We start from the raw sequence: 27,449 nt of genomic DNA on the forward strand, positions 1-27,449 counted from the left end.
ATACGATGTTTAATTTGATACCTATATACCATAACGTAATTAGCTTAGCTTTTGAGGTTATAATTGTATTTTTAGCTGAGATGGGTGAGGGGGACCTATCAAATTTGTTTGTTCTGTGATGAAAATGGCCAAATAAGAAGGTCACCTAGTCAGGTTCCTATAAAAGTTATCTGATTCTTCTTTCTTGCCTTCTTGGAGTATTGTTTAATTGAAAATGAAATTGAAACTTTAATTGAGATGGCTCCATCCCAAACTGAACTCATATACATTTAATTTGCTATAACAAAATTAATGTTTAGATCCCAGTTTCTGTTTTCTACGTTTTCTTAATCTAAAAAGGCGGCGCCCATATATATGATGATTGATGAAGTTCATGTAAAATAAGTCTACTTCTAGTCTGTTACTAGTTACTGCCTAGCATTAAATTAGTACTACAATAAATATGTCTTCTTGATAATTTTTTATTATCTACGATTATTTCTTAATATTAGTTTTTAAAACATGGCATCTTAGTTAACGTTATATTATACTCCTAATTAACTCTTAATAATTAAGAGATTAGGTTCAAATAAGTCAATGATGCTTATAGAGGAAGCATAGAATATATAATGAGGACACATATATACATTGCACATAATATATATAGATATTAGGGATTAAAGTGCCTTAAGTTCAAATTTAGTGGTATTATGATATCCTTGTAAGTTGTAATGCAAGTGTGAAACGTCACATTCGCAAGCTCACCAACCTTATCTGCTTATCCTCTATATATCACTCCTTTAATTTGATCAGCTTACGTACATATAGTTTTTTTTTTCAAAGGCTAAGATTATAGTGCGACCAAGCTAGCACTATGGATATATAATGACTTGGAGGACCCATTTCGTTGCTCTATTTTCCTAGCTACTGTATGTTTAATTTCTTTTCTTCTTTCTATTTCCCCTTTTCTTTTTTACTTTATGGAGAATCTTGGATATATTGCTGTGAGAGATTTTTTAAAGAGTAATTGTGTATATTTTTATACAGAGAAAGTATGGAGAATCAATGAAATATTTGTACAATGCGGATAATGAAAATTTAGAGAGTATTAGAGATATAACCATTAGTGTTATCTTTTTCCATCAGCATAAGTCTTTGGGATGAATGGTATCATGACATAGTATTAGAGTTTTAGATTCGAAAGGTCAAGAGTTTGATCTTTGGTGAACCCATTTAAGTTTTTGGAATGAGTGATTTTATAACATGAGATGTTTATTATCCCTAGTACCCGGATGATTATTCTGAATATGGATAATGTTCATTTTGTAACTCATAACCCAAGGGACAAAAGAAAAAATAAACTAAATATAAAATAAAATTTCATAAAAAATTAGAAGACTAATAAACTGAATGTATATGAAAATTTGGGGGGCCATCATCCAGAGGCTTTGCATTGCAACTGCAATATGATGATATGGCGTAGGAAAGTGGCATCATTGACTCTTTGTCAATTCCTAATTAACTGATTGACTAATCAGTTATCATGACCCTTGGATGCCATAAGGGCCAATAATAATTTCTCCTAACTCCTCTCTTTATACATATCTCGTTCATAGTTTGTTCCAATATATCCCCATAGACTAAGCCCGATGACTTTTACTTGCATATTTTTCTATTTTATTTCCATACACTATACTAACTGCTTAATTAATTGGAATGCCACCGGATATATCCAATTGCATATACATTTTGAAATTGATTGCGTATAAAACAAAAATTAATATTTAAAATATGTGTTAGTATCACTCTTTTCAATTTTTAGTTTTTTACCACTATTTTCATACTTAGAAATATAATTAAAATCCCAAAATACTCGATGTTTAGAGAATTTGAATCGTTATTCTACCTAGCTTAGATCGATTAGGAGAGACACATTTGAAATTTGAAACAAGACCACAAGTCCACAACTAATAATGTGGTTAATTTGTGTTGTAATCATAGATTTTAAAATCGAATAGGCCAGCTTGATCTAATTAGTCTAAAATAATTTTTTTGGTGACTTGTCTAAAATAATTTGACAATAAACAGATGAAATATATATAAAAAAATAATAAAATCTATATGATTTTCAAAGCTTCACTAATTTGAAATAATAAATATTTAAAAAAAAATCATATATTTTATACATAAATATATTATTATATTATATATATCCGTTTAATCCCTTCAATTTCAGAACAAATCCATAACAATCAATAATATTTTCACTCCTGTCCTACCATCTGATGGCTTTGCAGAAGGAGGCAGTGGCTGGTCCTGGATTTGCCGGAGAGATTGTGGTGGAGGATGGGAGACTTTTTTTTTTTTTTAATTTCCAATTAAAAAACCTTTTTTTTCTTTCACTCATGAGAAATGTCATTTTAAAACATCGTCTTCTCCGTCTCTGAAATTAAGGTGTAACCGATAGTTTAAGCATCCATAGATTTCCATGGAATCAGTGATCTATTTAGGGTATTTAAATGATATCTTTCGTTTTGTTGATTTATTTTTTTTTTTTTTGTCCCATGTCTAATAGAGTATAATATCATATACTCGTATTCAAAACCGCCATTCATCAATCATCATCTCATCCTATAGAAGATGCGTCACCGTCAACTTCTACATCCTCATCCTTATGCATATCCATCTCATCAAATCTTATATTCACTGCAAAACGAACACAAATCAATATAAATAAATACATCAGCAGTAAACAAAATAATAAATCAAATTTATAAATACGAAAACCCAACCAACATATATACATGACATAATATAAGAAAGAAGATATAAACAGAAAACGCATCGATCCTCAGAGACTCACAAGCAAACCAAATGCAGATAAAGGGACATAATACACACGAAAAACGTACGACGGAGTATAACGGAAAGAACACATGAAGAAAAGTTTGACAGACATTACGCAACGTAGAAAATTGAAAATAGCAGGGGAAAATGGAGGATAATGAGTACGGCTAAGATGAGAAATTGAACGGAGAATAAAACGACGCCTAACAATAATTTCACATCAGTCAAGGTTTTGACTGGATTTAATTAGAAAGTTCAGTTAGGACATAGTTGTTATTTTTATTTTAATGAAAAATTGTTTTGATTTTTCACGAAATCAGGTCAAAGCAGCTCAAATAATCGCCATCAATGGCTACCACTGATTCATACATGTTCTATATTATGTATATACACATCACTACTCCTTGATTGGAATTGCGAAACGCACGCACGAGCGGCAGTTTCGATACCGAGCCATTTCACCGGAATCCGCTACCTCCTGCGACCGTCCGTCCGACGTCCATGGCAGTTATCGATAAATCGATGACTTCACCTTTCAGAAACCAGAAGGCTCTCCACAGCCAAAATTTTCAGAGGATCAAAGCACCTCTCACTCCTCATCGGCCTTGGACATGACGGAGAGCCTGCTAGGCCTCGGGTGGAAGTCGCCTCTCCTCCGCTGCTGATGCGATGAAGGTCTAATAAGCGCCGAGAGAGCTCGCTTCACGAGATCTCCTTCCACGCCTCGAATCCTAACGAGCGAGTTCGTCATGGCGGATCTACGCGCGTTGAGACGGTTCGGCGAGTACGGCGCCGCCGCGGCATGCGATGAGGCGGAGAATCCTTTGTGGAGGCTGCACCGGAAGGAGCCAGGGTGCGTAGTGGGAGAACACATGCAGGTCCGCTTCTGCTGGCCCTGTCTCTTCACGGTCGTCGGAGCACCGGTTCGAGGCGCCACCGAGATGGAACGGTTCGGAGAAATCGACCGGTCAAGGGAGAACCGAACGGACGAGGCCGACGCGGAGGAGGGTCCGCATAAGTTGACACGTGTCGGAGAAGTGGCACGGTGAAAGAAGGTGGTGGAGCGAGAGGTGAAACTGGAACTGGAAGAAGCGAAACCAGAGGAAGAATAAGAAGATGATGGAGAGTGGGAATTGTTGTTGCAGAATCTAGGAGATGGTGAGAGAGATCGGAGCACTGGTGCTCTTGATTTTCTAGAAGTTACCGCCATTTTTTTCTGTTTTGCAGAAGAAGCAGCTAGAACGAGAGAGAAACAAGAAGAAAGAGAGAAGTGAGAAGAGGGATTTTTTTTTTTCCTTTCTCAAAAAAGCGGGTTCGACTCGCTAGTTGGGCAAACCTAGCTTTACTCGAGCTATGTATTTATAGGAAAATTTGGATTGGAGAGCGCTGGAAATGATAATGAATAAGATTTAGTTTGTTAAAAGTAAAAAAAATAAAAGCTGATATTTAAATTTAATTTTTATATTAATATTTATTATAATATTTTAAATTTTAAAAATTATTTTAATTTAATTTAAGATGTTATAAATTTTAAAAATTATTTACGAAAAGGACAAATTTTAACAAATTAAGCATGAGAGTAAGATTTTCCGAGATAATTTTTTTCTGGTTTGGATATTTACTCTGTAGTTATTACATGCGGGTCCGTAGAGGCTAGATTATTTCTTGTTTTGTGGGGATTTCCGTGTGGCTGCTTCTTTTGTTAATCGTTAAACACGGCTTATTTTGGAAGTTTTGTTCGGTTTCCAAAATGAAAATGATGAGACGATGGGTTTTCTTCCACGCAATATTTAATCAATTTTTAATAAGTAGTTTATAGATATTAATAAATTAATAGAGGAAGAAATGGAAGGAGCGGGATGCAAAAGGGAAAAGGAAAAAAGTGAAATTGGGGGAGGGTAACCTTAACCAAAGAGGAGAGGGGGGTTGAGTTAGTTAACCTGAGGAGAATGAGCCGTCTGAATTTCTGATCCAACGGCTTTCACTCCCACAAAGCTGTGGGCTGCCCATAATAATATTAGGACTATTTCAAATCCACTGACACCTTTTGCAATTTCATATTTCAGTGCCCTACCACAAAATCCTCTATCCGCCACGTATACCCATCACTTAATCCGCTGCCACTTTTTCCAGAACATACCCATGTATGTCTATATATCAAAAAATAGTTACTCACCTTAACATGTCATTTCACGATAATTATTCGCAAAATATCAATGATTTTGATTCATGTTTATTAATGATTCGTGTTGTTTATTAATTTGTTTGATTGAATTTGTGATTAAATTAAGAATTGCTAATGGTAGTACCGTAGTAACTGGAATTGAGATGATGATGATATGAAGTGGTGGTAATTTGTATGCGGATAATATTGTTATTTTGATCTATAGAATTCATATACATGTACTAAAGAAAAAGTATTAATACGTTATTTTATATCTTTTATTTTTTTAAATATGTCAATATTAACACTGATGGTATGTAAATGTAACTGGTTGTTCAAATAATTATTCAGCATTTCCAGAGCTTCTTATAAGGCTTATTGAAAAACTCATTGTGGGAGTTGATTAATCATTTTTTGTTTTCACCATGAATAGTTTTATTTTTGTAATTTTTTAATTATTCTAAAGTTGTATAATTTGACTTAATTAAATTCAAATTTTTTCATTCTATTTTAAAAGAAAAAATATAAGGAGCCAATGGAATATTTGTATAATGTGTACAATGGAGGTTTATGGAGTATTAGAGATATAACATTAGTGTTACATTTTTCTATCAGTTAAAACTTTTGAAATGAGTGGTATCATAACATAGTATTAGAGATATAAATCCAAAAAGTTAACAGTTCAATTTTTGGTAAATCTGAAAATCAGTTTCTTCTTTTGAGAAGATGTTTATTATCCTAGTACTCGAATGGTTATTCTAGATAGTAAGCTGATTTGCTTCCGTTTCAACTTTTCTTAAATGGGTTCGAACTTTTTTTAGTTGTTCAACAGCTCCTTCTCACGGTTAAAAAATCAACTACATACAATATAAGCTAACTCAAACTACCTCCCATTTTGCTCAATTGTGACAATGTGTACAAATTATGACCTCTTTTTATTTTCTGAAAATATGAATTATGATATTGAAAGAAATAAATTTAAATCGTCGCTTTTATATATAATAAATAAAGAAGTTATTAGGGATTAGGAGTTATTAGGACACTTCTTAGGCAAAGACCAACCAACCTCCTCCACTTAAAAAGGAGATGGATTTGATAAAGTGAACACATGGGGTCATGGATGGCTCTTATTTAAGATGAAGATCAGTTTGCAAAACGTTGAATTGCACACATTGTAGTAGGTCATGATGGAATTGGATGGATTAACATCAAGTTGCATGATAATATGATCATACGACCGAAAGTTTCCTTCCATGTTTATAATGTTGTGCCCACCATTCAATTTGGAAGATTCTCATTTCTGAGAGAGGAAAAATAATTAAAAAGTTAAATGGACTAGAAAACAAGAATGACACGCAGTTCCCACGGCAGTGTGACTGTATTGTGAATGTATGTGATCACTGATGACTCACCACTTCTCAGGCCTAAGTTTCAGTTCATAATGGTGGCTACTTAGACTTTCTCTGATTAAATTCTAAATTACGTCTAACTATCATGTAAATTACACAAATTAATTACGTATTATTGCAATTATTGCCTGCCAAAGTAAGTGATGAGGTGTCAGGCCAATTGATGCTATAGTTATTCCAAGGTTCTCTGAATCTATTGAAAAACTATTGGCGCATCGTGCCCACCAAAACCAAAACCACATATATTCGATATGTTTTGGCTTTTTGTATAAGGGGGACAAAATTGGAGATCTTATTAGTTTGCTTCACCCTAGCTAGCTAGTCTTGTTGCTAATCATGAATTAATTAATTAATTAATTAATTTAAAGTTAATTAAACCCACATGATGATGATGAGGCACAGACGAATTTTTTCAGAATTCCCATCACGTGTAAGCTTCAATTCCAACCATCATGTAATGTAACATAGGAGCATCATGTGAATGTCTCCCCATTTTGAATAATGTAAAATTAAACCACCCTAGTAATAGTAATTAGATCTCTATCATAGATCGTATAAGAATGTGTATGAAAGATTGCCATTATTCTTGGTGCTTTAATTCGTGAGTCTAAGCTATGTGAAAGCGAAGTTGATATTTAATTTGTTGTGCTACAAAGGATATATACTACAACGTCTAAAATTATTCTGCTATCATTCAATAATTGAATAGATTAGTCCATTGAATAATAGTAAAATGAAATCTGAGATCAGATATGATTGAAGCCACTTTCCTTTTTCCATGATCGTAAATATTTTTCGTAGCATCTCATATGTTTCAATCATAGGAACAGAAAATACGATTTGATGAAGAGCCATGTATGTCTTCTGTTAAAATTTAAGTGTTTTATTTATGGTTATTAATATCTCGAAATAATCTCCTTATAAAACATTTTAAGTGGACTATTTATAGAATATTTTGTTTATTTAAATTCTAAAATATTAACCTTTATTTTATTTTGATTTACATAAGTGAAAATTAAACGCCTTATTTTTTATAGAGTAAAGTATTGTTTTTGTCTCTAACGTTTGGGGTAAGTTTCAAAATTGTCCCTAACGCTTCAATTGTCATATTTAAGTCCCAAACATTTCAAAATTGACTCAATGTTATCCTGCCGTTAGGATCCGTTAACAGAATTGATGGCGGGACAAAATTGAGACGATTTTAAAACGTTGAGGACTTAAATAGGACGAAAATGTTAGGGACAAAAATGATACATAAAAATAAATTTTAATTTAATTTTATCTTTCAATAATATTAATTTTTTACTATACATAGTATTCAATTATTTTTTAATTACATCTAAATAAATTATACTTAATCACGTTACTTTCATTTTAAATAAATTTATTTTTTTTATAATTTTAAAGAATTTTAATATATTAGAGACAAAAGGTATAATTTATATTTTATTGTATATATATATATTTTTTCTTTTTTACAAGTTTATATACTAATCATTCTACAAACATTTCATAATAACTAAAAATCTTTAAGAGTAAAATTATAAAAAAAAATTAATTTATTTAAAATGAAAGTAATATGATTAAGTGTAATTTACTTATATGTGATTAAAAAATAATTGAATACTATATATAGTAAAAAATTGATATTATTGAAGGATAAAATTAAAATTTATTTCTATATATCATTTTTGTCCCCAACATTTTCGTCCTATTTAAGTTTCTAACGTTTTAAAATCGTTTTAATTTTGTCCCGCCGTTAATTCTATTAACGAATCCCTAATGACAGAATAACATTGAGTCAGTTTTGAAACGTTAAGAACTTAAATAAGACGATTGAAATCTTAAGAATAACTTTAAAACTTACCCAAATATTAAAGACAAAAATAATACTTTACTCTTTTTATATTCATTGAAAAGTGAAAAGCTTGCGTTGTGAGGTGTGGTGGTAATAAGTGTAGGGTAGAGCAGATGCAATAAGTTTGGAACTTGTGGGTCCCACATTCTTGGTGATTTGCATAGGTTTGAGATCAAGTGCATGCTGCTCCACTCAATTTAGTGTGTTGATTCCCTAGCTGCTACGCTTCTTCATGCAAGGAATATATATGTGCAGTTTAATTTAAAAATAAACAAAGAAAAAGAAAAAGAATCATCATATTCTCCATATATTACCTTATTTTATAATAATCAGTAATCACTAGTGGGCTCACACCATCTCTAAACGATGTATGGTTACGTTGTAAGCAAGTTCTAACAAGAGTCACTTCCCATTCTTGATCAACCTATGAGTAGTTTGATCCTAAAATAAGTGATCATCATGTGTAAATTGAAATAATACAACATAGAATCCCACCATATATATCATATCTACACATATCTATCCTTTATATTTTTTCCCGCTTTGGTGTGTTGCTTTTCTTTTCGTGTTAGTATGTAGAGAAAAAAGAGAGAGCAAAATCTTCAATGAAAAGAAAGAAAGCAAAAGCAGCTTCTTTGTGCTAAACATCTAGACTAATATAATTAAAGATTATATTTCCTTTTGTTTTTTGGTCCAAAAAGTTATTAGTCCACAAGAGGAACTCTATTAAAGTATTTGTATAGACAGTACTACTGCAAGTTGGCATATATATTAATTAAAATTAATGTCTTATCATGGATCTTATCTAATGTTAATTATTATAATAAATAATAGGCCTGCATCTAATTCTGTTTGATGAGAAAATTCTTCTATCTTATGAAAATGAGACGTTGATGGAAACATGCAGACAAATTAAACAGTGAAACATTGATATAACGGAGCTGTGTATGTCGCTGTCATTAGAATTGACGTGCCGAGTAGAAAGTGAATTAGTTGGCTAATTTCACCAATAGCGTTAGTTGATCTGTCCAATTTTTTTCAATACTAAAATTACTAGCTATGATCTTATCCACCAAGACATTACCTATAGGAACCGGCTGCACTTAAATTATATAATATATCTACCAACTGTAATCACCATTGTCTTCTTCTCCAACACAGATGTAAAAACTTTAATATGCAGGTAAATTTTACACAAATTTTTTAATTATTTTTTTATTATATAAAAATAATTTAGACTTAATATGTATTTTTTTTTAAATCTAAAGTGCATAATGTAATTATCAAAATATAATTATATAAATTATTATTAATATTCTATATAATAATATAATGTTAAATATCTTAATATTTTAATATTATTATAAAGGCAAACAATTTTTTTAAAAATAGATATAAAAATGAGTATATAAAAATTAATTTAAAAAATACAAAAATTTGAATGTATAATATTAAATTTATTAAGTGGAAAAATTAAAATATAAATATAATACATATAAAATTATTAAATCATATAATATTTTTTATTTCTTTAGATATATATAAGTATAGAATTTTAAAATTTTTGAAGAATCGATGATGCTACTCGCTCCCTTTGGTATCCGTCCCTGTTATGTTGTTAACTGCATGTTAGCGTTTCTTGATTCAGTAGATATCAGCCGGAGTTTTAAATTTCCAATATTATAACCAATAATATATAATTAATTGAAACAGTTTGCCGAGTGGAGGAAAATTTAGATGAAAATATTCGTATATAGAAGTTAGCAAGTGGAAGCTACTCAGTGAAGTGGGTTTCTTTGACTAGTCTTAAGTTCATCTCAAAGTGGTCCACCTAAATGATATATGGAGGGCATAATGCCATCTCTTCTCTAAGTCACACGCATAATAATGACAATCACAACATAAAAATTCGACCTTGATAGAATCAACATATCTAAATTCACCATCATGGTTGATTATTGCACAAGCTGGGTAGTGATAAGTGTGTGGTGAATGCATGGGATGAGAGAGGACATTTTGGTCAAATTAATTGTGGATTGGCTACTTGGATATATCTACTTGTGCTTATGAGTCCAAATAAGTCTTCAAAGGGACTTTTATAATTTTTGAGGTACCTTTCAAGTAATGAAGCAGCAACAAGATGCAGCAATAAGATAGGGCTTTTCCTTTTTTTTTTTGGTCATCGTATGGGCCGGATAGCCCGATCCACACTAACACTAACCAACCACCCAACTACTAACATTAATATTACAGAACATGACTATCCCTTCATATTCTCATCAACTATGTTGGGCTTCTCGGTGAAGACAACTGCTGACGGCGATAGGAAGCGGGCCACGCGAGGAGGAGACGAGGAGGCGACGAGCGCGACGAGCGCGACGAGTAGTGGTCTCCTCCTTTGAAGAACAGCAGCGGCAGCCATGGAGAATGAAGAAGAGGCGTCATTTTTTTTTTCAAATTCAGCCGGTTGGGTTGCGGGTTCGGTCTGTTCGGACCTGGTTTTGGGCCTGAGCCTGTCCAAAAAATAAAGAACTATGTTGGGCTTTCAAATTCTTAATTCAGCCGGTTGGGTTGCGGATTCGGTCTGTTCGGACCTGGTTTTGGGCCTGAGCCTGTCCACAAAATAAAGAACTATGTTGGGCTTTCAAATTCTTTGTTATTCTTGGTATTTTATTTGTTCAATAACAGGTTTATTTAATTGGTGGAGACCACTAGTTGTTTCACATCCGAATCAAATCACATCATTCATAACCAAGTTGGGTTGGTCTAGTAGTTAGCTCACTAGTCCGCTTAAGCAAGTGTCGGAGGTTTGAATCCCGCCTTGTGCATGCAGCAATCCATTGCCAGCGGCAAACCCTTAAATGGAGCTCCTGCGAAAAAATATTTTGACCAAATATTGAACAAGACTAACCATGATTATCAAAACTAAATCCCAATTCAAATTTCGTGCAGCAAGTCACCAACCTATTAATTAAAGACAAATCCTTAAATAGAGTTTAAATTTGTATCAATTAGTTTTTAAATGGATATTCACCTAATCAGATTAAATTTCACCAATTTTTTTAGAATGGACTGATTTTTAACTGATTTGACCATTATTGACCGATTTAAGTGTAAGTTTGTTTTGTATGACTAACAGAATCAGCTAACATTTTTAAAGTAAAAAAAAAAAAAAAAAAAAAAAAAAAAAAAAAAAAAAAAAGAGAGAGTGAGTATTAGTTTAAATAAAAAAAATTAATCATTTAACATTTTTTTATTATTACTATGATTTTATAGTTTACATAATTGATACATGTACTAAAAAGGATGAAGAATGAGATATCTATCTGACAATGTAACGCATGGTTTTGGTGTAGCGACGATGGCGGTGGTGTGTGTCGTAGATGATCCACAAAATCAAAGAGAACATTACGGCTACAGAAACCAGCAGTAATCCAAAATAAATCCATTTAGTAAACAAGCTTAGTGAAGGGCAATAATTGTGTGTTATGGCTGAGAAGGTTTCCCTGACGAAAGTGCAGTCCACTAAATCACTCAAAAACGGTCCATAATGATATAAACCATACGTCACATTCACTAATGCCCCTAATTGTGTGTACACTGTTGGAGTCATTCTACCAACACTCACACACCTTCCCCATGAAGAAGCTTCACATGTGTAATTCTTCCACACAGCATTGGCATCTTGCAATGTCACTTGTTGGAGGTTGTTGCAACTGTGGAATGGGTTGCACACAAGAGGGATTTCAGGACCCGATTGGTTGAATTCGAGTAATGGAAGGTCTTGATTCAGACCATCCGAAATGAAGAGATCTATTGCATCAACTATTTGACCAATCACAACCTTGCTTCCTAGCAAGGTTTGTTGTGCAGTTGAGTTATCTACACATGGAAGAATCTCGTCCAGAGCTGTATGTGCAGTTGGATGCTGCACCCACTCATCCATTGCAACACATGTATCCCCAATCACACTGTTATGTATGTAATGTTATTATTCCTATTAAGATAAAGAATAATTATTCAAAGATAAAAACTCGTGCAGTTAATTTCACGTAAAGTTGATTATTGAAGATCGTTAAATGATTTGACCTTCATGTGAAATTAACTTCACGTGAAGTTGATTATTGAAAGTCGTTAAAGGAAAAGTTTAGGGGACCAGCAACTTTGTTAAATTCTGGCCAGCGTATAACCAGCAAAGAAAAGTGAGCTATTGTATGAAATCTTACACCAATTTCACACCATTAAAATCATCTTGATGGCTATTTGATGGCTACAATTCACAAAAATTGCTGGCCCCCTAGCATTCCTCGTCGTTAAATGATTTGACCTTCATGTGAAATTAACTGCACATGAGTTTTCACGGTATTCAAAAGCCAAGATCAGAGGAACATTACATACTTATGAAGAAACAGAAATCCAGCACAAAGTATGAAGGTACATGCAACTAGAATCCATCCAATAACTACTAGGCTGCAACCACCACAGAATTCAACACAACCATGATTTGAAATGCAATAAAAAAAAGTAGCTCAATATAATATAATGACTAACAGTCAATGAACTTACAAGTATACAAGGCACTGTATCCCAAGTAAGGAACATACTGCATAAAAGTAAAACACTTTCCCATATTAATAATCAAACATTAGCTAGCAACCTTACAGAATAATAAGGAATTAAGCAAACTTACAGAACCCAGCAAATGTAACAGAGAGCATAACAGCAGAAACAATGATAAGAGCCAATCTCCTACAAGCCATAGCTGATCTTTGTTAATTATCTATAAATATACAAATAAAATGGTATACATATAGTTAATTATTATAATTATGATTACATTGTGTCTAATCCTTGTTGTATGTTGTGTGAGTTGTGATCAGTCTTATTGGAAAGAAGAAGAGAAGCACTAGTGAGTTTGGTTTTAACATGATCGATTTGGTCTCCGAAATCCGGCGGCAAGAATGATAGATCAGCAGCAAGGCCAACCTGCTTAGTTGTATCAAAATAATCTGAGACCTCCCTGAGATTCAGAGCAGTGAGGTGAGCTTGATTCACTAGGAAATGCAGTGTTTGTGAGGTGCTTTCGTGAAGCTTCCCCTGACCACTGTAGAGGATCAAGCATCCACCTCTAACAATAAAAAAAACAAACACATATATCAAGAAAGCAAAGTGAAACACAAAGCATATATATATAAGAGTGAGAATGTGATACATACATTGCTGCAATGGTGAATAAGAAGAGGAAGATGAAGGAGGAAACATAGGCAGATTTGGAATAGGCATGAGGAGGAGGAGTTGAAGAAGGGCAACAGCAGTAACAGAAACAGATGAGTTGTAAACAAACCCCAAATACGACCAACCATGCTACAGCTGCTACAATCAAGGGAACTGCACTTGAAATCACTGACGAAAGATAGTGGTAATTGGTAAGATTCCAGCCAGCAGTGTAAGGTTGGAAATGGTTGAAGATATCGGGTCGGTTAGTTCTGTGGGGAGCAAGGAGCAGAGTGGTGCTAGTGTTGCCGCCATTGCCATGCTTATTCAGCACCGTCTCATTTGTCTCCACGCTTTCATCTAAAGAAAGAGAAAATCTTGTAATAGATAATGAAAGAACAAGAATGTGATCGATGAGATGATAATTAAAGAATGGAAGAAAAGACAAACCTGGAAGATGATGCATGGGAGAGGTGGATGCTGCAGAAGAAAGAAAGAGAAAGAGAAAGAGAGGAAAGAAAGAAGGGTTTGATGAGAGGAATTGAAACATGTTTAATTGATTCAAAGATTCAATTGAGAGTGATGCAGTGCGGGTCCTTTCTTGACTCTTTACGACTTTACGTTATTTTCAGTGTCCAAAATTGGGGGGTTCAATTCAAACACGGGACCAGCTACAAATTATAATACGATCATGGAAACTTGCTACTCTAAAAACAAATTTCCAAACTTTTTTCTTTTATTTTGACAACTTTCGGTGCTACAGAAATCAATTATCAAATTATTTAAAGAAAAGGACAAATAGGTCCTTACTTTTTGTTTTGCAGACATTTTTGTTCCTGACTTTTACAAAACTTGGACGAATTAGTCCTTGACGGAGACATTTGGACGGATCAATCCCTGATGGAGACATTTGGGTGGAGGGACTGATCCGTCCAAGTTTTGTGAAGGTCATGAACTTAAAAGTATTTTTCAATGATCAGGAATAAAAATGTTCGCAGAACAAAAAATCAGGGATCTATTTGTCATTTTCTCAATTATTTATTATATATTTATTTATTATATATGATTTAATTGATTTTTAATTTATATTTTATATTACGAATATATATATATTAGTGTTTTATTTTAGTATATATTTAATATTATTGATTTTATATGTATCATAATAATTAATATCTTTCGTATCTTCATTTATTCAATAATTTTTTTAATCGTCATAATTTTAAATATTACCGATATTATTATTATTATATACTGGATACTTGTTTTAAAATAGAAGATAATAGGAATATCTGATTTTTTTTCTTATTTAAGAAGTAAGATACAATGTAAATGTAAAAGGAAACCGTGTTAATTAAATTAAAGTTCGTCAAAAAGCCATAACTGTTATTTAATTGATTGCTTAATTGACTGCTTAATGAAGCAGTTTAATTTTTTTAATTATTATAAAGGATCATTAAAAAGATTTAATTATTAAAAAAACTGTTAATATAAAAATTATTAAAATAATTAATTTTTATAATATTTTAAAAAAAGTCAAATCTTTTTTGGAGGGACAAATATATTTTTAGGTGATTTGTTTATTTATTTATTTTTTATAAATATATTTTTTATTATATTTAAATTTGTTGTAAAATAAATAAGAAAGATATACTAAATATAAAATAAAAATGTGTAAATAAAAGACTCTAAAATTAATATAAAAATAATTCATATATTTATATATAGTAACACAGAGAGAAAAACTATTAATAGTGTATGAAAAAAGAGGAGAGTGTTTTATTGTTGTGTATATAACTATATAAGCAAACCCGTATTTATACATGTACAAAGTCCTCTTTTTTCTCTTTCATTAAATGTAATTTTTCTTGGTAATATAGCATTTCACTATAGAAAAGTTAAGCCTTCCAAGTCATAAGTGGTCATCTATATTATCATCTTTATCACAACACTCTCCCTCGGATGACCATTTAAGATTATGCCTCATTAAAATTTTACTAAAGAAAAACCCAATGAAAAAAAATTTTAGTGAAGAAAAAAGAGTACAATATCCTTTGTAATGGGAACTACCTCGTTAAAAACCTTGTCAAGAAAAATCCAATGGAAAAAAAACTGACAAAGAAAAAAAGAGTACAGTCTCCCGCTCTTGTCGACATTATTTAATATCTTGGAATCGGCATATCCCAATCTGATGTACCAATCTTTTAAAAGAGGATTTTGGGAGTGACTTTGTAAATAAATATGTCAGATTGTCACTTGAATGGATCTGTTGGACATCAATTATTCCTTAATTTTGAAGGTCATGAGTGAAGATAAATTTGGGAGAAATATGCTTTGTTCTATCACTTTTTGATGTATCTACCCTTAAGTTGAGCAATGCATGCTGTATTGTCTTCAAACAGTATAGTTGGAGCTATCTTATGATCAATCAGTCCACATGATGACAGAATATATTGGATCAAACTCCTGAGCAAAAAACACTCGCGACTTGCTTCATGAATTGCTAGTATTTCGGTATGATTAGAGGATGTTGCCGCTATTGTCTGTTTCGTGTGGACCTCTATGATATAGCTGTACCACCATATGTGAATAGGTATCTTGTTTAAGATCTCCTTTTATGTGGATCAGACAAGTATCCAACATCTGCATAGCCAACTAACATCTGCATAGCCAACTAATTGTGACTTGGATTCATATGGATAAAACAAACCCATATCAACTATTCCTTGAAGATATCGAAAAATTTGTTTGATTCCATTCCAATGTCTTCTGGTTGGAGAGGAACTATACCTTGCTAGTAAATTCACCGCAAATGATATGTCAGGTCGTGTATTATTAGCAAAATACATTAACACTCCAATGACACTAAGATATGGTACTTCAGGAACAATGATATCTTTATTTTCTTTTTTAGGACGGAATTGATCATTTTCTACATCCAAAGTTCTTACGATCATTGGGGTATTTAATGGATGTGACTTATCCATATAAAATATTTTCAAGATCTTTTCTGTGCATGTTGTTTGATGAATAAAGATCTCATTTTTTGTATGCTCGATCTGCAGGCCCCAAGTCGAGGTTGGGAGATTTGTTCTCATAAGTAAGGGTCTAGCAATTAACTGAAGGCATTTAATAAGTGATTATGCTAACCCATTTTGTGTGTGAATATGAGCTACTGGATGTTTAACACTTATTCTGTTAGCCATACAATAAGCATCAAAGGCTTGGGAAGTGAATTCACCAGCATTATTAAGACGAATTGTTTTTATTGGATTTTCTAAAAACTTTGTTTTTAATCGAATAATTTGAGTAAGTAATCTCGCAAACGTCGGGTTGCGAGAAGACAACAAAGAGAGAGGAGAGTGTTTTATTGTTGTGTATATATTACTTCAGAACAAATCCCTATTTATACATGTACAAAGTTTTCTTTTTTCTCTTTTATTAAATGTAATTTTTCTTGATAACATGGCATTTTACTATGAAAAAATTAAGTCGTCTAAGTCATAAGTGGTCATCTATATTATCATCTTTATCACAACAAAATCTTTATTTACATATCTTTATCTATCACAATGGTTTATTATTAGTGAATTTTCTAATCTCTAATTTACTATCAGTAAGTTTTTTTACTCGTGTTTTTTCTTATTTATTTATCTTTCACATAAAATTGCTTCTCTTGATCCTTATATGTAACAATAATGATTGGTTTATCATAAATGCTAATTCAATATCTTTCTAATTTTGAACAAAAACTAATAAAATAAAACAAAAGAATCTCAAAAAAAAGAACACCTTTCTATAAATATTTTTAATTGATATAATTTCATTGAGTCAAAGATCCAACGAATAATTGTGTATTAACTAAAGTTAGACAACTCTAATACTTCTATACTACTATTTCTTATACTTCTATACAAGTAGATAATGTCAGTGCATTAAATTTATTCGAGTGAAGTTAATGTTGAAGTTAAGTATGCCTTAGTTTAAATTTTTCATGTTCAATATCATCTTTTTTTGATTTGACATCACCTTGCTTAAACTCAACTACTTAAAAATCTTCGGAATTCATTGCAGAAAGTATGACATTGACATATCTTGATAATGCATACGTATCTACATAATTTGAAAAGAAAATGAGCATAACATTACTAATAAAATACCTGCTGTAATTAAAGTTTAGAGTTTTACTGAAGTTAAAGAAAATACTACCTATTGGCTACTGCCAAAGTTTATTAGCATTTTTTATTAAGTAGTTAACTTTAAATCATGGCCACCAACTCATTCACATTTAAGACCAAGAGCTTTACTTTAAATCTTTGAGCTAGTTGTGTAATTAACATTTCTTATAATTGGCTGAGCTTAAATTTTGGTTTAAAATATTATCCAAAAATTTTCTAACTTATTAGCATAACAACTAAGTCTCAGAGATAAAGATAAGATAAAAATAAAAAAATTAATAAATAAGAGTGAAGAGCCACTTGATAATGAGTATAATAAAATTCTATTAAACTCAAAATAAAACAATTAGGCTAACAATAAAAGTATATACTATAATTGATTATTCAACAATATATAAATAAAAATGATCTTTCAAGCATAAAATAAATCTGAATTACAGTTGATACAGTCATAATTATCTAGTGTATGGAATATCATTGGACTGCATAAAAATAATTTGGGAATGAATTTTCTTATATTAAAAGATTTTTCATTTTCTAAATTTTAAAAACAAAACTATGAAGTTACAATCCAGTATACATATTAGACAAAATATAAAACTATGCAAACTTCATAAGTAAGATAATGTTTTTTAATTTGGATAAAAGATTATTAATACAAAAAAAAGTAGAACATGAAATTGAAAATTTTAAATTCTCCTAATATAGCACAAGACACAAAGGATCTTTTGGAACACTAGCTAAATGCTAATTTAAATTTGAGTCAAATGCCTGTTTTAATTTATAACCAAGGCGAACGGATAATGTACTTAATAAAGTAAATTACTTATTTTTTACAATAGCAAAATAAGATTAAAATGAAATATATATAGATTTTTGGTGATATCTCATTCTGTTTATCATAGACAATCAAGTAAACCTAGGTACTTCCATTAAATTTAAACAAATGATAAAAACACAGCATTCATCCAATCCCATAACGTAAAAAAAAGTTAGTAATTTTAGCAAAAATTACATAGTATACTTGAGAAAGTAGATTTATGGAGAACTCAAGAGCGAAGAAGAATTTATTGAAAGAGTCCCAGTAGTGGCAAAGACAGAACATAGCTAACTAAGCATGACAAAGACATCTGTGCACAAGAAGATAAAGCCAATAAAAATAAAAAAGATATGGCGGCAAAGATAAAGAAAAAGTACAACAGCAATAAAGATGATGGAGGAAGAAAAAACATAGAACAAGAAACAGGAAGAAGAGAAGAGAATAATAGAATAATTTTATCATTTCAAATATTATTTATTGGTCTTTTTTAATATAATATCTATTTAGTCTTTTTAATAATTTTAATATAATTGATTTTTTTGTTAATTAAAGTTTTTGATGATTCTTAACACTGGTTTTTCCTTTTTTTTTTCTCTACTATTCAATTAGAAAGTAGTATTAATGTATTATACATTCATTTTCAACGCATATAATAAAAATAAATAAATGTTTTTACCTTTTCATTCAATATTGTTTTTCAAAGGATTAGAGTAATGTTAAACATCTATTTAAGAATAATTTAGATCCATTTTTGCAATTAAACTTATATTTTCAATATAATTTTTAGAAATTAAAAGGTAATCACCAAATCCAATTCTCTTTGTCTATGTAAATTGACTTGAGACAATGATTTTCTTTAAAATATTCTTGCATACTGATGGATTTCCTTGGCATTATCTCTTGGGTCATAGGAATACATAGTTTTAGTCTGTGTTAAGACAGGGTCAAAGCCCAAAATAAGGGTGTATACTGTGGTCGTAAGCTTTTTTTTGGGCTTTGGGCCCGTTTTCATGTTTTTCTAACCAAGCCCCTTCAGAATACTTAATAACAGTGTTTGTTGGTAAAGATCAGACCAATAACTCAGTACGCGACGAACAATGAGCTGGCCCAATTTTCAGCTCGGTCTCATGGAATGTGGTCCATCGATAAAATTTTTGTTGATAAAAAAAAACATTTAAATGGAGTTTCGATCTCGGACCAATTGATTCATTCTCCTACCGCTATGCGTGAGCGTGACCATTATCTTATAGTCTGAATATCGCTATGCGTGACAAACTGATGTTTGAATGTGAGATATTTTTCTGGTTAAAAAATTTTGATATGGAAACAAAATGAGTGATATATTTTAACATGGTAATTTTTGGTGATTTTTAAAATGGTGGGAGTACACAAATCGGACCCTCCGATTTGTGTTAAAAAAAATTGAAAAAATTCAGAGTACACAACTCGAACCATACGAATTCTTTGATCATAAAATTTTGCTTCACAAATCGCATGGTCCGATTTGCAGCGGATGGAATTTGAAATCTGAAACGTGGAATTCGAACCCTCTATTTTTCTTATTATGGATAATTTTTTTTTACATTTTGAGAAACACAACTCGCAGGTCGAGTTCTGCTTCCTCTGATCCCATAACAAGGTGAAGCACCCATCCTCCCCATACGCGAGTCCAACACTTCTTTTGCTTCCATATTCAAATTAAAAAAGCGTATTTTTCCACTATATCAAAAAAAATGTTAGATATTTTTTGGAATATTGAGAATTTAGTAGTGAATATAGGTTGCGCTGGCTGTGGCAGATTTTGTGCGGCTACAGTGGCAGTAAGGTGCAGAAATTTCGCAGAATTTATGTTCTTTTTAGGAATGGGATTGTTTATTATTGACTTATTCTTGCGATGAAAGGAGAATAATTCCTCACCTTAGGTTGCTTAGTTCCCAAACTAGAGAAAGTTAAAGTATGGACATCATCATTACTTACACACATCTTTCTCGTGTCATTGACTTGTTTCCCATCTATACTTAGAAAGTATATATGTGCTTCTTATTTTCGATTTTCTAGTTGTATGATCAATCTTATTTTGTCGTCTAATTTTAGTTCAACACTTGGAATTCTAAATATGAGCAGTGCTATTAAAGGACCGTTGGCTAAAATGAAAATAGTACTATTCAGTTTTACAAGTTTTGTTGTTATTTTGAAATTTAGTTGTTTGGGGTAAGTCAAAAGCAGAATTTAACCAGTAGCACATTATTATTATGACCATAGGATATGATATGTAAAAAAATGTACAGACCATAACTTGGAATTGGGAATCACGTGATGCCATTAAGACAAAACCCCCGACCAAGTGATTAAAAAAAAAACACTTCAATTTCTCGAGAGTTTGAACAACATGAGTAGTCGAGTCAAAATTATGATATCATAAAATTAATACTAGTAATTAGAAGTAATCTCTTTAATTATTCCCCATTATTGTTGGGGCATAAAAGTGGTAATTAAAAGAAACTAATTAACATAGAGGAGATCTATGAGGAATGCCTTTTCTCCTACTGATACTGGTGGCCATGTCTTCATCCGAAACTTTGTTGGTGCTGGAATTTGTCATTAGCCTTGCACACACCTTCCATCCACTCCTCTTCTTCCTCACTATGTTCTGATCAGTACTGCAACCCATGCTCATGTTCTCTGATCCTGATGACGAACCCCATGAATAGCAAGAACTCATTGGCTCATCACTGTCCACAATTGTTGATGATGAACCTCCAGTAGTTGTCATCTCCTCCTCCCCCATCTCCTGAATTTGTGGGATCAAGAAGTCTGGACCTAGCTGTAGGGTCTTGCATGTCCTTAAGTATGGTGATAGATCCTTGTAGTGTTTCAGCACAAATTCCACCTACACACATTATTATTGGTAATTCATTCATTCACATCTTAATTAAATCACAATTTAATCAAATTATTTAACGATTCTCAACTATTAACTTCATGTAAAGACAACTGCATGTGAATTTTGACTATATACAAACCCTAACAAAGTGCAAATACATAAATACAATTAGGTAAAAACTCAGGTGCAGTTGAGAGTCGTTGACTGATTTGACTAAATTGTTATCTAATAACTTTCAACTATCAACTTTACACGAAGATAACTGCAACTGAGTTTTGTAGGGTACCTTGCATGAAAGAGAGCAATGAATAAAAGGCTCTTGAAGGCTACGGTCACAGGAAGTGCAGTAATTGCCGGAGGATTTGAATTGGCGGTTCTGAGGCCTGTTCTTGATGAAGACAACTTTGGCGCTGTTAATGGTGTAAGGTTGGACGTTGGAGCAGTCAATGAGTTTCTGAAGATCTTCTAATCTGACGACGTCATGGTAAACGTAACGGCGAACCTGAAGAAGCCTATGGAAGCGGTGAGAAGGGAAGCAGTGTGGACATATGCTTATGCAGCAATCCAAGCAGCACACGTTCTTCTCGTTCTTCTTCGCCTTCTCATGGTACGAACATCCCACAAAGAACTTCTCTCTGTATAGTGCTTCCAACCATGCAGGCTTGTATCCCTATTCAATTCAACACATATCTCATTAATTCAAACTATATATTACAGTTCCAATGAAAACTCCAGTACAGTTGCCTTCACGTGAAGTTTATAATTAAGAATCGTCAGATGATAATTTAGTCAAACTTGTCAAATCATCTGACTATTCTTAAATATCAGGTTCACATGAAGATAACTGCACGTGAATTTACACTTACAATTCAATTACTAATTAACAAGATAGGGATGGAGAATTATTCACACTACCATGATCATCAAATTATAAGGTGTGTGATCAGAAAGATAGAGGACAAAGAGAAGGAGGTGAGCAGCAGTGAGATAAAGAGGTATTTATGGAGTGGAGGTTCACAAGAGATTCATTTTTATATTTATAGGGTAAATAATAAGAGGCTTATTATGATATGATATCATAAATTAAAGAAACAATTAAGGTAAGAAATTAGGGGGAACGTGGGCGCTGTTTCTGTGTCTCCCATTCTCTCTAAAAATTAATTAAACTATTAATACTATTCTCTCTGCTCTCATCTCCTTGGCTTAAGAGCTCTATTCCTAAACAAATTAAACACTATTCTCTCTCCCTAAACAAGCTCCAATTCCAATACTCACTACTTATTTTATGTTTATTAATAATCCTCACCTCCTTGGCTTTGATTCAATATATGCCTTGGAAACAAAACTAACCAGTTGCTAATAGCAACTTGCTTTTGGACTTTGAAATATCATTTTTATTTTCTTTTTGTGGTGTGCAACTAATACAGTGCTGTCACATACCTACCTATATACCTCAACTCCTATATTAATACTAATTTTAGTCTTTTATGTAGGCGTTTTTTTAAAGGTGTTACTGCTGTAATTTTATTTTATTTTCTCTCTTACATGATTTCATATTGCAAATCTTTGATCCAAGTCATTCGGCACATGTTACCTCTCATATTAGAATTTGAATCCAAAGTTTGTAATGGAAGAAAAAAAATAGAATGGTGGAAGAAAAATTTTTATTTTTACTTGGTGATTAGATCTACTTAATGAGGTTAATAATAATAATAATAATAATAGTGTAGTGTAAATGGAATCATTGAATTTGCCTTATTAATAATACTTTAAGGAGTCGGTTAGTTGCTTAGCAGAAATTTAATTAAAATTAAACAAAACCAGACATTTTAGTTGACAAAGCACAACAGAACTTGGAGTCATCCCCTTTTTCTCCAAACACCTTTTTTTTTTCCTTCAATTTCCTTTGTGCTAATGTTAGATTTCTCTACATCCCTGATAACTGATCACTACCTTATTAGCTTATTGCATAAATCATACTTCAAAGCTAAGCAATGAGATCAGACCATAGAGATATACATACAGCACTTAACTTCCCTTTAATTTGATTTCAGAATTTCAAATTGACTTATTATTATGTTACAAAAATGTTTATTTTTTTGTTTTTCTGCCTTTATTAATAAGTAGTAAAAGTTAAAATGGTTCTGTCTAAGAACTATCTAAAGAAGAATAAGGCAACCCTATCATCAAGTAATTTCATGAAGGGATAAGGACATATATATATATATATATATAGAAGCAGTTTGGCAGTTTCAAGAAGACTAAAGTAATAATATTATTGAGCATAGTTCAATTCTAACTTAAAATTGAAGAAAGTTAGTTAATTGGACAACAATTCCGACCAAGCTGTTCACTACTATATACTCCTGGTATTGATTATGACATTAACTCAAAAATACATGTTTATTATTATGACTATGTAACATACAAAACGCCTTATCAATCATATCATGCATGAAATGTTGCTTCTGCTAACAACTAATAACAACCATTTGGTGGGACCAATAATATAGGAATTGAATTCAAAATAAAATTATTAAGAGAAAAATGAATGTTATAGTGGTATATATGTGGTGTGCATATGGAATGACAGAATGGGCTAAAGAGGCAGAGCAAAAATCTGGAAACAAGACATGAATCATATGAAGTCCCATGTTTTTTGGGGAATCAAATGTGGCCAACATTAAAATCTAAATAGTCCATCAACCACTCCACTAAATAGTACAAATCACTAAGCAAGTCAATAATTAACTGCATTAGTAGTGGTAACAAACAAGCATTTGAGTGGACAAGACAGGCACAACTCATTAAGCACTACTAGCCATCAAAATTAATGACACAAATTGTTTAATGGCTTAATTTAGTGCTAATTTTGAGGAGCTTTGCTTGTTGTGTTGTGACTTTAGACTCTAATAACCAAGACTTGGTCTTGGGCTCTGAAATACTAATAGCCGTATAGTATAGGAGATTTTCATCTTTGTGATTTTCCCTTTTTACCCTCCCTCCTTTACCTTGCCCACATGGTTTTTGTAGATCCTGTTCACGTGATCCTTAACCTTGGCGTGAGAGCTGACTATATATGCTTAGTGTCACTTTTGGACTTTGAGTAAATGAAGTTTATTCATCAGTTTAATTTGTCTTTGAATGTTCACCATATATATATATATAGCTCCTAAGCTTAGCTTTCACCACTATTCATTATTCTAAACTCAATTTGAGGCTGCTGCACAGTTTTATTATCACTATTACTTTGAGAATACAGAACCGACTTTGTAAACAGTTAACTTTTTAAAATATTCAATTTTATTTTAAAGGAAAAAAGTTGTAATAGATCTGTTAATAAAGTTTTGTCAGTAATATTTGAAGAAGAATAAGAGAATAAGAATGCTTTCAGAAGTTTTATACTGTTAAAAGGATATTATTATAAAATTGTAAACTTGAAATAGTATACTTATATATATAGTATTGATGTATCAATTAACATTGGTGCACACATATTTAATTTCTTGGTATAGTTCAACAAAATCGTTAATAACAATTATGAAAATCCCTCTATCGTATATTTTGAATTTTTTTTATGCCTATCTGTGTTCCCATTTTCCTTTTTTACTTTAGCACATGCATAAAAAAGAATTCAAATAAAGTATCTAACCCAATGCTTGGTAGAGAAAGAAAACAAAAAGTATTTACTGCAAAGGACATAATAACTCTAGAGCCATGATTTATGCAGCAACAAAAGTCATACTAATTCAAAAATGTGGATCGTCAAACTTTTGCAGTCTCAATTCGTTTTACTGCTGTGAGTTCATCTTATGATAAACAAATGTCCCATATAGTGTTCCTTTATTAATATAATTAGAAATGTCAGGGATTAATATTATTTTTAGTATAAAAAATTTAATTAATGTTAATTTAAATATAAGATAAAAACAAGGAGAAAGTGTTAATTATCTAATATTTTAAACTTAGTTTATCTATTTTTATTTGAAGTATTTATTTAAAAGTTATTAGACTTTATTCCAACACCGTAACAAGTCTAACATAAGCTGTGTTTGTTCACAGAGACAAGATACTGAGACAAGACACAGGGACACAGAGACACAAAATCGTGTTTGATAGGAAAGATATGGATAGAGATAATGTGTCCAAAGACATTAAATTAGTGTATTTTGTGTCCATTCTAATAGGAAAGACGCGGAGACACTAACAAAAGACAACTTATTTTTTATTTTTTCTTTCATTATTTTTGTTAATTTTTTATAATTATATTTTACATCTCAAATATTTTGAATGAAAAAAAATAAGAATAAATTAAATTTTTATAATTTGTTCTAGTTTATTATCAAATAGAATACAAAAATATAAAATTTTGTGTTTTTATTGATTAATGTCTTATCCTATTCTATTTTTAGTGTCTTATGTTCTCAGAAACAAACACATTAGTTGAAGTTAAGGGGGAAAATATATTAAATAAATTTTATGAACCGTCTTTAATTTAGAAATTAAATAGATAAAAAAAATTACATAAGCGTGTCAGGCCACTAAAAACTGCAGGAACTTGATCCTAATGATGATGAACTATGAACCTCGTAACTAGAAATCCATAATTAATGGGAGTGATGAATGGACTTTTTAAGTTTTAACCATAACTCCAGAACAGTTTCAATGAAATCAGCACCGACCAACAGAAGCAGGACACTGCATCTGAATGCTTAATATCTTAGCACTCCAAAGCAAAATATAGTGTGTAGATTTTTACAAACTCTACGTTAACAGAAAAAAAAAATGATGGAAGAAAAGAAAAGAAAAGAATTGTCACCCCCACGTGCCACGAAAAGCAGAATGGTATCTATGATCCTAACAGTAACAGAGGACCTCACGTGCAAGGTATCCAAGAACCTTACAAATTTTAACATTTATGTTAATGGACTCATCGTCCCCTTCTCCTTAAACCCAACTTCTCTAGTGATTATAAATCATAGAATAATTTTAGGCACATAATTTAATGTATGTACATGATTACATTAATTCTCCCGGTGAGAATTTATTTACAGAACTACAGATGAAAACTAACGTCCAGTTAATTTTATATTAAATTAATAATTAAAAATTATTATTTAATTTAATTATTTATTAAATTATTAAATAATAATTTTTAATTATTAATTTAATATAAAAATAATTATATATAAATATTAAAATAAAATAAATATTTATATATAATTATTTTTATATAAAATTAATAATTAAAAATTATTAAATAATAATTTAATTAAATATATTAAATTATATAATTATTTTTAATTAACAATTTTATATAAAAATAATTGTATATAAATTTTTACTATAAAAAAAAGTTTAGGGTCTCTATAGTAGATAGGTGTATGTGGCGGTCAAAGGTCAAAGGAGAGAATGACAAAGTGTGGGTCAGCGGGTGAGCCGCACGAGGGGATCTGTGTACCTCGCCACTCGCTCTGTCACTCTTTCTTTAATACCCTTTTGCCACTTCCACATGTCAGTCACATGCACCACCCTCTCCTTTTTCTCAATACCCCATACGTCCATCGCTCAATTTCTCACTTTAATTAGCTAATAATATAACAATTAGACTCAATTTTATAAATATTGTCTCTCAATTAAACTCTTAAATGAAAACGAAAAATTTTAAATTAACATCAATAACAATATAATTTTATTCCACTGTGTCAAATCAATTATATAAATCAAACGATGTGATTAATGTTTTCTAATTTGTTTGTAGATAATACATATATTAATTATAATTATAAATTATGCTATTTTAAATTAAATAACATATATAATGATAATTTCATTTATTGTTATAAATACTAAATTGAATAAGTCATAATTACTTTTAATTTGAAATTAAATAAGAATAAAATTAGATATTATCTTTTATTCTTTAGATAATTATCTTTTTGGATTTTAGAAATATTATCTTTTAGACTTTAGATATTATTTTATTTGGATTTTAGGGTTTAATAGGTACCATGCTCAAATATAAATAGTGCCTTCAGAGGTTTCGGTCCCCAATATACCAAAATTCACTTTTGTTGCTCTTTCCCCATCAAAAGA

General features: G+C 31.3%; 3 protein-coding genes across 3 annotated transcripts; all 3 read right to left on the reverse strand.

The window, feature by feature from the left end:
• Positions 1-2,511: 2,511 nt before the first annotated feature.
• LOC107640704 (uncharacterized) lies at positions 2,512-4,158 on the reverse strand. The gene is made up of 2 exons (XM_016344210.3): positions 3,196-4,158; positions 2,512-2,685 (listed from the first exon to the last, which is right to left on the reverse strand). Exon 1 carries the CDS (start codon positions 4,034-4,036, stop codon positions 3,416-3,418), a length of 621 nt encoding a protein of 206 aa, XP_016199696.1. The 5' UTR covers positions 4,037-4,158; the 3' UTR covers positions 2,512-2,685; positions 3,196-3,415.
• Positions 4,159-11,491: 7,333 nt separating this feature from the next.
• On the reverse strand, positions 11,492-14,055 carry LOC107615351 (uncharacterized). The gene is made up of 7 exons (XM_016317423.3): positions 13,922-14,055; positions 13,474-13,831; positions 13,095-13,385; positions 12,948-13,006; positions 12,824-12,860; positions 12,656-12,727; positions 11,492-12,228 (listed from the first exon to the last, which is right to left on the reverse strand). Exons 1-7 carry the CDS (start codon positions 14,019-14,021, stop codon positions 11,580-11,582), a joined length of 1,566 nt encoding a protein of 521 aa, XP_016172909.1. The 5' UTR covers positions 14,022-14,055; the 3' UTR covers positions 11,492-11,579.
• Positions 14,056-20,694: 6,639 nt separating this feature from the next.
• Positions 20,695-22,361, reverse strand: LOC107640712 (PLATZ transcription factor family protein). Its single transcript, XM_016344216.3, has 3 exons — positions 22,269-22,361; positions 21,640-22,023; positions 20,695-21,359 (listed from the first exon to the last, which is right to left on the reverse strand). Exons 1-3 carry the CDS (start codon positions 22,275-22,277, stop codon positions 20,976-20,978), a joined length of 777 nt encoding a protein of 258 aa, XP_016199702.1. The 5' UTR covers positions 22,278-22,361; the 3' UTR covers positions 20,695-20,975.
• Between the last annotated feature and the right edge of the window lie 5,088 nt (positions 22,362-27,449).

This window comes from Arachis ipaensis, chromosome B1 (genome assembly GCF_059453495.1).
Source record: "Arachis ipaensis isolate K30076 ecotype BB chromosome B1, ASM5945349v1, whole genome shotgun sequence".
Lineage (NCBI taxonomy): Eukaryota > Viridiplantae > Streptophyta > Magnoliopsida > Fabales > Fabaceae > Arachis > Arachis ipaensis.

Bases quoted from the DNA above. Each gene is read 5' to 3' on its own strand.
- LOC107640704 (XM_016344210.3), bottom strand. From the start codon at position 4,036: ATGGCGGTAACTTCTAGAAAATCAAGAGCACCAGTGCTCCGATCTCTC.
- LOC107640712 (XM_016344216.3), bottom strand. The intron at 21,360-21,639 runs GTACCCTACAAA...TAATGTGTGTAG, and splicing joins ATTGCTCTCTTTCATGCAAG to GTGGAATTTGTGCTGAAACA.
- LOC107615351 (XM_016317423.3), bottom strand. From the start codon at position 14,021: ATGTTTCAATTCCTCTCATCAAACCCTTCTTTCTTTCCTCTCTTTCTC. The intron at 13,007-13,094 runs GTAATCATAATT...TATGGCTTGTAG, and splicing joins CAACAAGGATTAGACACAAT to GAGATTGGCTCTTATCATTG. The intron at 12,861-12,947 runs GTAAGTTTGCTT...ACTTTTATGCAG, and splicing joins TGTTACATTTGCTGGGTTCT to TATGTTCCTTACTTGGGATA.